Genomic DNA, 11198 nt, shown 5'->3' on the forward strand with positions numbered 1-11198 from the left:
GCAGTGGTAAAGTCTTAAAAATTATAATATAATATAATATAATATAATATAATATAATATAATATAATATAATATAATATAATATAATATAATATAATATAAATAATTTACAAAGCTTCTATAAATTGTAAATCATTGACAGATCTATTTGAAATCAAGTGAGGTACAGAGCAGCTCAGTCAGATGGGGCTCTCGCTCGACTGCCACTCAGACCTGAAAATTCAATAACAATCTACTCCGCCGATCGACTTCTCTGTGAGCAGCTTGTCATCCCTGAAGTCCATCTGCGCTCCTCCTGCAGTTAGCTCGAGGGATCACACAGCAACAGATTCCATTCATCTTCTACGATCATGGCGGAGCCAAGAATACGGCAGATCAAAATTAAGACGGGCATCGTGAAGAGGTATTTTGTTCGCTATATTTAAATGGGGCTTAGTGAGCGAGGGCGGAGGTTTCATAAAAGCAACCGCGAGGCTAATGCTAGTTAGCTAACCGGCTAAGTCGCACGGGAACTTCTCGCTGTACGGCGGTGCAGTATTCGCCGCGTGCGCTCCTCCTGTATCCGGATGACGAACCGCTGCTGCAGCGCAACAGCTAGCTTAGCATGGGGGCATCCTTCGTTAGCGTCTGCTGGAGTTTAATTTGTGGCACCGGGGAGTATCTTATCAACTCTCTCTAGCCGTAAAGAGTGACAACGAAGGCCAGACGTCGACTGTAAACATTGAACCAGTAAAATGTATGTAGAATCTCGAGGCGCCAAAGCTAGACGTAAGCTAGCCTGCTAGCATATGGCTATTACAGGGTTGTCACTGTGATGCACTGCTTTAGCCGCTATTTATTTTAAATTTGGCTGCGCTAATGAAGCAAAAGTTGCACTCAGTTGTTTTGATAATGTATTTTTAAGCAATGATAATAATAATAATAATGAAATCTACAAATTGTATGACCGAATTCTGTCTTTATTAGGCCCGAGCAGCTAAGCGCTGCGAAGGCCTATTGTTTCTGTACTGTTTCTTCTTATTATTATTATTATTCTTATTATTATTAGGCCCGAGCAGCTAAGCGCTGCGAAGGCCTATTGTTTCTGTACTGTTTCTTCTTATTATTATTACGATTCTCCCTCCAAATGAATTGGCTTTTTGGGGGCTTTATCATATTCAAAAACTCACCAAACTTGGCGGAGGCCTTAAGCCTGTTTCAAATTTACGTATTTTAAAGTCGTCGCAAAAATTACAAAAGAAATGGCTCAATAGCGCCACCTAGAAATTTTCGAAGGACCCTTTGCTATTCACTTATTCATCATAGAGACATAAAATTTGGTACACTTGTAGAGCTCCCCAAGATCCTTGAAATTTACTATTAATGTCATGGTGCAAGTATCACAGGAAGTCAGCCATTTTGGATTGAAGGTCCAATTTTGAGGCCATTTTTGCCGTTTACAGCCTTCGTATTTGATCGAACTCCTAGGGATTTTGATTGATCGGCTTCAAACTCGGTCAGTCTGTTCATAAGGCATGTCCCATCTAAAGTTATCAAAACGGTGAGTTTTTGAGTATGTTGAAGTGGGGTTAGCAGGGGTCAAAGTTCACCTACACGCCATAAAAAAATAAACTGCTATATCTCCTACACAGAAACTCACAGAGGCACCAAAGTTACTGTGATTGATCATTATCGGGTCTTCTACAATACCCTATGGTCGAAAGATGATCACTTAGGCCACGCCCACTGAGAACAGGAAGTGTAATGTTTTACTGTTTTACTGCTATCTGACCCCTTTGACCTCATCAACATGAAACTGTGCCCAGACACAGAAAACATGTTGGTGTATTGAGGATTCCAACCCTGACCAGCTTAAATGCAGCAGGTGGGCGTGGCGGCGTGGCGAAGTGACTTATACCGCCATCGCCATACGTTTGGCTCTCAATTCCACATTTTTGGGCCCAGCTGCTCCAAATTCACAAGGATGGATCCTCATCCACTCCCCGACAGGAATCCATCACAATATTTGGTGGGCGTGGCCTAATTTCTCTATAGCGCCCCCTAGAAAACAGCAGCCCATAGGTTATGTTGTTATTAATTATTTAAATATACATTATTATAACTTTATTATATATATATAAGTTTATTTTGTGGGTTAAAGTACAAACATTCATTCATTTTTGCTAGAATAATACAAACAAAGTCATTCAGCAAAACTTATGACACAGCGAAGTAAGAACACACTGGGGTCAGTGTTGATGGAGTACCACTGGCCCCTTGTGGCGAAGTACTGGTACTGCTGGTGCAATACCAGTATTGCGCCAGCAGGAGGCAGTGGTACTCCATCAATGAGAAAACAGATCGACGCTACGTAATAACAGTCAGCCGGCGACAGCTGGAGCTGCGAAGTTTTCCTGAACATTTTGCCTGCTTTTAGGAGCCACAGAACTGGACTACGCTCAACATTTTGCTTGGATTTTGGAGTTGCAAATCCGAACCACGCTTTTGAGCAAGAAGGCTCTGTTGGACCGGAGATGGAGAAGTTTAATGGGCTCTTTGCACCTCAGCTTCCGCTCGGGAAAAACGGCTGAAATGTTTTTCCAAGGTAACAATTAATAATGTACATTATTCTCGGACATTTTTCTAGTAAAAATCTGCTATTTAATTATCTAAAGATTTCTCAGCCATTTTAACGGAAACTGTGTGTGCCTTATTTTCAAGCATATTACGTGTGTTTATTGTTAACTACAATAAACGCAGCGGGGCAGATTACAGTTCAGAGTTTTTGCTTGAATTATGACGAAGAAAAACGAGCACAGAGTTTACTCTGGTATCGGAGTTCTAGTTCAGCTGACTGTTAAGGTTCAGAGTTATTACTTTTAGAAAAATATGGCCGTGTTGCCTAAGATTTCTGTGTTATTTCGTTTATTACTTTTGCATGCTTGTTGTGAAGGGCTCATTAAGACGGTGTTTAGAGCGGTGTGTACGGCGTTAGCTTCAAGTGGTAGCTTTAACTTGTAGCAACGAATATTTACAAGCTGTCTTAATTGAGGATCGCTTGGAAATCCATAAAAACTTAAACAAAGTACATAGTATTGTTTTATTTGTGTCTTAAGTACGACTTTGTCTTTTATAGCAGTCATAGTTTCTGAAAGTGGAAAAAAGAGCCGCATTCGGGTATACAGTTGTGACGTCAGCGCGGCAGGTGCAAAGAGCCCATTGCTGTTCGTTTAAACAGTCGTAACTCGCGGTGCGGTGGTAATTTATTCCTTCCTGCTGGTTCTGGAAGCCGTCATGTTTGGAACAGTTATTCTGAGGAGGATGCTAACCCAATGCCTGAGGCCTGCAACGTTTTTAATGCTAACGAAGCTAAACTAAACTAATTCAATAAACTGAATAGTGTGTTTGATACATCCAGTTTCATACATTCAGAGTTGTTTGTTATTATGTATAGAAGATGTTTAAAATGTCGTTTGAAAGAGCTCTGAGAAAATGCTAAGTATCTTTTTACCGATCCATTGGGGTTGTAATATTTAGTTGCAACACTTCCTGTGATTAATACCTAATTAATGGATGGGATTCAGTCTGTGCTATTGTTCTAATGTGCTGAAAGTTACCTGTGCTCTGTTAATGTGCATTGCCCGTGGTTTATTACTGAACAGTACGGTTTATTAAACTGATACATCTTAACCTTCACCATTTTCCTGACTCATTTCACGATAACGTCAAAGTTGCACTGCATTTAGATCTCAGTTGTAGTTAACATCAAGCATGTGGGTGTGGCTTAGTGTGAAACTTTCACTATTTGCCATGAAACATCAACATTAAATGACTTCCAAATGCAAGATCACAGCTGCATCATCACACTTCCTCTGTCTTTCTAGAGAACAGCCCTGAACACATTTCCATGGTCACTTGATGACCTCACTGTAGCCCCGCCCACTTTTAAGAGGCAGTCAGTCACATGTTTTCTCTGCTGTATGTTTTACTGTTATTCTATAATTTATATGGGTTTCATCATGTGAATACTGACTAAAAACGATAACATGATGAACTCTATGAATGCTGGCTGCTGACCGAACCGCATTGGGGTGTAGAAATGACGAACTGCAGTTCTTCGCCACGTGCATACGATCGGCTCTAAATGACACGTGGATCATCCGACAGGCGCCAAATTGGATACGTATGACCTTTGTTGACCTCTAAAGAGCAAAACAGCATTGAAATGTATTTTGACTCCACTGCGCCCCTACATTAATGCGCCAGCTATATTTCCTCGCTAAACCAATGAATCTGCACCACATTTTTTTGCATCGTCAAGGAGCGCCGCCGAACGCATCGATGCGTACCGCCTGGTGGACGGGCGCGGAAACTGCGCAACAACTTCTGTGTTAGCACGTGGGCAGCATTGATGGAAACTGAGCAACAGCTTCCGCGGTGCGGGCGGAGGCGCTGAAAACTGTGTGAGAGCTTCTGTGGTGGCTGGCGTGAGGCGACGGCTGCTAGTACCCCGCGGTGGAAAATAGGCCGGAGCGGCGCTTGGCTGCGAGGGCCGTTCGAGGCTGCTTGCAGCTTTAATTTCTTGTTGTAATTGCAACGTACTCATGACTGATCAAATATCACCCAAAATTAGAATTTCGTTTGTGTAGAGTGGATACTTAACCGCTTTGGGATGCATTTATCTCCAGTCTCACCAATGTTTATGGGTCTAAATGTTTTTAATGGTTTTCTTATTGCAGAGAAATCATTTAACAACATGCATATTCAATGTGGCTGCAAATGGTGCCACACATTCTCTGAATTCACATAAAGGCAAATTTCTTGCACATTTTTGTAGTTGGTGTATGGTTCCGGTTGTGTGGGGTTTTATCTGTTGTTTTTGGTCGTTTTGTTCATGTGTTGTTTTTTGTTTTGTTTTTGAATATGTACAATACCTTCCAATTCCAATGTAAAGTGTTCTTCATAAAATGAAAGTTCATCAACCTTTGAGAAGGACCAACTGTCATTATCATGCCATTATCAATGCGCTGCTCAAAAATGGTCTCAAAACAATGTTATCGTCCGTCGCAATACTTTCCGGGTAATTAATGGTCCAGTAGAATTTGTTCTTGTTATCTCTTAATGCATTTTGGAATAAAATAAGTAAAATTGGACATGCTTAGTGTAAATATCAGTGTATTGATATTTTTGATGAGCTAAGTGTGTTTCTTTTGATAGGCAGACCTCTAATTCCTCACTGTTGATTGGATTTGTGCAGCATGCTACTGATTGTTTCTGACGCGGATTAGATTACCAGCAGGGTCCTGCAGACTTGCGTAATAATGATTTTCCTCGGAGGATGTTTTGTGTGTGTGTGCGTGCGTGCAGGGGGTGGGAGGGTGCAGAAATGCCACACGCTGTCCAGCAGCAGCCATTGCAGGAGAGGCAGCAGTGCAGTCTCACTGAGCAGTCTCTGTCCCTTCCTACTGTATGAAGCTTTGACGTTCTCTCAGCACCAGACAGAAGATATTAAATCTCAAATCGCTCTGGACCAAAAGCATCTCTGAGACACGACCCTTTAATCAGACCATGGGTTTAAGCACACACAGTTATTTGTCTCTGCTCTCTTTCTCCCTCCGCCCTCTTCGTTTGTTCGTTCGGGCTCCTGGTGAAGCCTGCCTTGCTCTTTTAGCCGGGTCCCACATCCTGTGCCGCCAGCTCCGCTCCTGCACCCCCCCTCACATTCCAGTCAGCGTCTCCCTGGCCCTGGCGAGGCGGATGCCCTTAATAAAATGACAACAGTAATTTGCCTTTGTCATTCCGGTCGCAGCAGAGACTACACCACGGCTCAAAAATACAGTGCCAGAGAAGGCGGCCGAATGTGTGTGTCGGTTGGCTTTAATTCCCTTTTCTTTCTTTTTTTTCCCTATTTTCCAGAGAGCTGCCTTTTCCATTAAGCCTGTGGTGGCAGGTCTATTTAAAACCAGCCACGACCCCACCCCTCATTCACACTGCGCTCCCAAGTCTGTGAGAAATAAGAAATTAACATCCGGTCTGGAAGGTGGAGGAGGAATGGACGTTTTGTTATTAGACTGTCCTTCAGTTTTATTTAAATTATCCCCAGCCTCCCGTCCTCCGTCTTTTCCTCGTCCGCGTGCCACCTTCTCCTCTCCGAGCAGACGACATCACTCACCGCGCGTCAGGCCGGCGAGGGCGGAAGACGGGAGGCGGCGTTACATATGGTGCCTGTTTAAAAGCTTCTTGATGGAAGCGCATTACGATAAGGGGTAATTGATGTAAAATATGACAGAGTGCTGTTGGCTTCCTTGGTTAGGCGAGGAGCGGTGCAACACGGAGGCGAGGCTCCCCAGTAATGTGACTGACTAATGAAGGATTACTCACTTACATTCAGCTGATGCTATGAAAAATGAAATTTGTGTTGTCACTCCGACGAGCGGCCGCAGCCGGAAAAAGACAATTAGATGGAAATCATTACCAATAGCGGTATTTTCAAACTCTATTATGCCAATCAGGCTCTGAATCTGTTTAATAGATTTAGTTCCATTTGGCCCGTAATTGATAAATAATCAAAATTTATCAATGTACTCAAGCCCGTTTTCACTACCAATCAATGAGAGGAGGCCCATTTACCAGCTGACTTGGTCCAAATTAGGGATTGAATTGATGATCAATTAATCACTAAAAAGGAGTCGTAGAGTGTGGGAGTGAGTGTGTGAGAGATGGTAAAGGTGAATTAAAAGGGCCAACTAGTAACTTACTATGATTGATGCAGGAAAAAAAACTGAAAAGGGATGTTTTCCTCTAAAATTGGAATTTGATTTAAATAAACGGAGAGATTAGTACAGGTGGTGTTGCCGATGCTGTCTTGATTGATTTTCTGAAAGCTTTCAACATTAAACTATCAGACGCTAACTAAGTCGAGTTTTTCCTCAATTATGGGGAACCACAGGGGTCGTTGTTGGGACCACTGCTTTTTATCTTATTCATTGATGACTTACCAGAATTTGGTCGATCAAAAGTAGAAACAGTGCAAGAATTGAGTCACTTGCAGGCCATTTTAGACTTGGTCGTCTGAAACAGGTGAACCAGATCGTGAAAGTGAGTTGTTTTGTTGAACTTTAAATTTATTAGAAATAATTGCACTTTGGATGCCACCAGTGAACAATACGATAAAAGCCCACCCCTTGTCCAAACTCAAATATTTATTATTAAGTCAAAGGGTAAAGTTAGCAGGTCTTTCGGCTGCAGAGAGGAGTTTGTTACTGTGGTGTGTACCTTGGCATCCTGAGGGAGATGATCCTACTGTGTCCCCTCAGTCAGTGGAGGTGCATGAAGATTAATGGCCCCCTCTGTAAAAAGTGACCATCGGCGCCTGCCTTTCATGGTCCAGTCTATCCGGTGTCTCGAGTGTTTGATGTTTGCGGGAACAACACAGTGTCTTTGCCTTAAACCACGTCTCCTTTTCTTTTTCTTCTCTTTTCCTCTGCTCTTGTCTGTCTCCAGGTTGGCCAAAGAGGAGCTTTCATACATAAACGAAGCAAAGGAGCAAGAAGAGAAAGTGGAACGCCTGAAAGCAGAGGGAGGGGATGAGTTCCTCATCAAGAAGCAGGTGTTCAACTTTTACTGGTTTTTAACGCTTCACATCTTTTGGTTGATTGTTTTGCGTATGTAATGAGGTCAGTCCACAAGTTGGGTCATTAGAGTTTTTCCAAACTGATCCAGACATGATTATATCATGTTGGGTTATCCCAGGGTGATGATTGCTGACTAGTGTTTGTAACTGAGCGCTTCACAGGCCCGTATAATCTCATGCCGTGTTCTCAACATAACACGACATAAGGGTTTCATATTAGTTGGTAACAGTGATTTTTACAGGCAGGACAAGATTAAAAATTTTAATCGTTAATTGCACACAATAGTCTTTTCCGGTGTCCAATCTGATTGTTTTTTGAAGAAAAAAATAAACCCACCGCTGGGCAAAGAGAAGCGGCTCCGACGTCTGTTGTTGTTTGCAGATGAAACTTGTGCGTCATACTTACGAGCGTACCAGAAACGCAACACAAAGGATTTTGGTCTGGACTTTTTACATGTAAAAGATGTGACTGTGTTGAAATGTTTAACACATTAAAGTGTATGTAATGAACTGAAATTAATTTGCTAAAGTTCTGACATTAATAGTTATTGATTAGGGTTTATTTTTTTTTGTCTTAAATATCTGAAACTGCCTAACTGGTGGTGCGACCTTTCCTGTTTTTTCCAGTTTTCACTCCACAACTTAGTTCTTTTGTTTTTTTAGTTTTAGACATTGAGGCACGGCGGCGAACCTGAAACTGTTGCTGCATGTTACTCAACAGGTTGTTGCTAGGTAACCAAAGACTGAATGAGTTAGCTCGCTGATGCTAGCAGCCTGGCTTTGCTCACTGTGAGAAGGTGAGTGGCGAAAGCCTTTCCTCCGCCGACATCCCCAACAATGCCGTGCGGTTCTGGATCGGAGTTCAGTGAAATTCTAGAATATTCTATCAGATTTATTACCAATATTGATGATGTGCTTTACAGCTATTATGTATTGCTGTTGATTTATTTCCTTTGTTGCCACATTCAGCAATTTTATTTAATTTTTCCAGGCAAAAAACTCGCTCTGATCAGCAGATCAGGCTTTTTAAATATCAGTGAAAACTGTGATCACACCACTCTGATTTAATAGCAATTTATATTGTCATTCCAATGTTCAATTCAGTCATTATAAAATCTTACTCGTAAGAAGAGTAAGATTTTATGTGTGATTTACCCGTTTTCATGATTTAATTGTCTTGAAACGATGTGAAGAAGTCATCTGTTCAACGTGGGACCCACAGCGGTTCAGGAACGAAAGCTGAGCTCATATCAAAGATTCTGTTTGTATTGGGTTTGTTGACTCGGTGGCAGTTTTGAGCGACGGGCTTAGCCTGTGTTAAACGGGTGGATTGGGAGGCCAGACGGATTATTGAAGATGAGGGGTTTGTGAGGCGGGATGGCTTAGAGGTTTATGTTTTTAATGGAATCAATACGCTTTAAGTGTCGTCTTCATCCCGTCCTGATGGGATCATTCCACCGCACCGGGGAGGGCACCGTGACTTTCCTCTCGTTCCGACGTCGCTCCACTCGCCTGCCTCGCCCTGTCGCACTTAGATGACTCGTCCATTTTTTCTTTTTGACTTTCCGCCGCCGCAGCGGCCTTTTCTACTGTTTGTAGGACGGGGCTCCACGTTAGCACTCCACTGACTTGCAGTTCCGCTGATCAGTGGACAGATTCCCCTCCATGTTCCAAAAGCCCGGCCAATCAGTCTGCCTGTACCTAGCTGTTCAGATCAATGACCGAGACATCAGAGGGAAATTATTTTATTAAATTGACAGTTTGAGCAGATCTAACGGTCTAATAACCAGAGATGGAAGTGACTGATGTGATCCGTGTGTGTGTGTGTGTGTGTGTGTGTGTGTGTGTGGGTGTGTGTGTGTGTGTGTGTGTGTGGGTGTTGTGTGTGTGTGTGTGTGTGCGTGCGTGCGTGTGTGTGTGTGAGCGTAGATGGAGGTGCTGCAGGAGTCCAGGATGATGGTGCCAGACTGCCGCCGCCGCCTCACTGTAGCCCACGCAGACCTGCTTCAGTTACTAGTAAGTAGCATTCCACTTCTACGTGCCACAAATCCGGAACAAACTGCCAGAAAACTGCAAAACAGTCGGAACAGAGATCCTTTAAACCAGGACAAATGAAACATTGTCCAACTTTGAAACAGTGGAATAGAGTAGAATAGAATTCAAGTGAGAAATACGTTATTTATCCCAAAATGAAAATCAAATGTTGTCACAGCTCATATAATCCAACTAGCTTCAGCTCCGTAAACCAATGAAAGAGCAGTGATTTAATACTGCCAAAGTCAGTCATTTTCATGTTGATTACAGTCAGGGTGCACCGATAGAGCAGACAGCTGATGGGTTGGCCTTAATTTTCTTAATTTTGATGGGCTTACACGTGAGGCCAATCTTATCCACCGATCTTCTCTGCGAGCGTATAAAAATGAGGCCCGCCCTCTTCTGCTCCTCTTCGAAAGTTTTGTCTGTTCGCTCCGCACACCAGGCCACGTCTGCAAGTTTGTATTTAACAATAGACGTCCTACTGTTGCCAACTCTGCAACTTCCTTGCTATAGTTGGAGACATTTTAGACCCTAAAAATCGGACAAAATCAGGTCAGGCTTTTTGAAAATCTGCGATCGGCCAGAAAACGTCCAATCGGTGCACCCCGAGATGAAAAATTCTTCTCGAATACAACAAACCGCCTGGAAAGTGAACTTCAGCGGCCGTTTCGCTGCTTTAAACAAAGTGAACTTTTGGATATGAATAGAAAGCACACGCTGCATTAATGAACTCTTGCACGGGTGTGACAGTGGAAGCGGAGAGCGCGGCCAAACCCCCCGGGATTTAAGTTGATATGACGAGAAGCAAACATAAGCATGCGCAGCTCAGGGTCAGCCCAATTAGCGCGGCGCAGCAGCCGGGCGGCTCCAGGTGTGAGTCACCGACCTCCCCTCTCCTGCCACCCGTCCTCCCCGAGGCAGACGTGCACAGCTCATTAGCGGCGCTGTCAAGGCGGCGACCACCGCAGGAACTCAACGACGGCTTTGCGGTCGCGACGTACGTCCCTGCGACTTCTGCTCTGCTAATTTTAGCTCCCAGTAGCAAGTTTAAAAATTTGATGGTGACAAACATGTAGTTCTGTTTTTAATAGAGCTCAGAAATAATGCAGTGGTTGCAATAACCCTGTGTGTGTGTGTGCGCAGGAAACAGAAGCGGATCTGGCCGAATCAGAGGAGTACAAAGAAGCTAGGAAAGTATTGGACTCAGTGAAGCTTGAAGGATAATTTCTGCCGGCTTTCTGTTCTCGCCGCTGGATTCTCGCCGGCTTAAATGTCCATTCCCTTTTCTCCAGGCCTTGTTCAGAACCACAGAGACCAACAGAATCCGCTCAAAGTTTCTTGCTCTTGATGTAATTGTTTCTGCTGTTTACTCCTAATGCCTCCCCGCCTCCATTTGTTCAACTCCTCCTGTGTGTGAATCCCACAAGGCCACAGTGAGATATTGTTTATGAACACCACGGAGTGAAGGGGGCTCCTCAGCGTTTCTGATTATTAAATGCTCACTTTCGGTCCATTACGTTTCGAAAGGCTTCTTGCATTTTCTTGAGAC

The 11198-nt window shown here is 43.4% G+C and overlaps 1 protein-coding gene across 2 annotated transcripts in view; it reads left to right on the plus strand.

The window, feature by feature from the left end:
- Positions 1-222: 222 nt before the first annotated feature.
- tbca (tubulin cofactor a) overlaps positions 223-11198 on the plus strand; it is an 11290-nt gene continuing 314 nt past the window's right edge. The window contains exons 1-4 of one of the 2 annotated variants that reach the window (XM_055052483.1): positions 223-403; positions 7483-7588; positions 9542-9628; positions 10793-11198. The exon at positions 10793-11198 is cut by the window's right edge and continues 314 nt beyond it. In XM_055052483.1, the coding sequence (XP_054908458.1) occupies positions 351-403; positions 7483-7588; positions 9542-9628; positions 10793-10873 (327 nt within the window). In that variant the 5' untranslated portion in view covers positions 223-350 and the 3' untranslated portion in view covers positions 10874-11198. Of the gene's footprint in view, positions 404-559; positions 737-7482; positions 7589-9541; positions 9629-10792 lie in introns of those variants that run through there. The other variant, XM_055052484.1, reaches the window with a different exon arrangement.

Source organism: Poeciliopsis prolifica, unplaced genomic scaffold (genome assembly GCF_027474105.1).
Source record: "Poeciliopsis prolifica strain line A6 unplaced genomic scaffold, Auburn_PproV2 SCAFFOLD035, whole genome shotgun sequence".
In the NCBI taxonomy this organism is placed as follows: domain Eukaryota; kingdom Metazoa; phylum Chordata; class Actinopteri; order Cyprinodontiformes; family Poeciliidae; genus Poeciliopsis; species Poeciliopsis prolifica.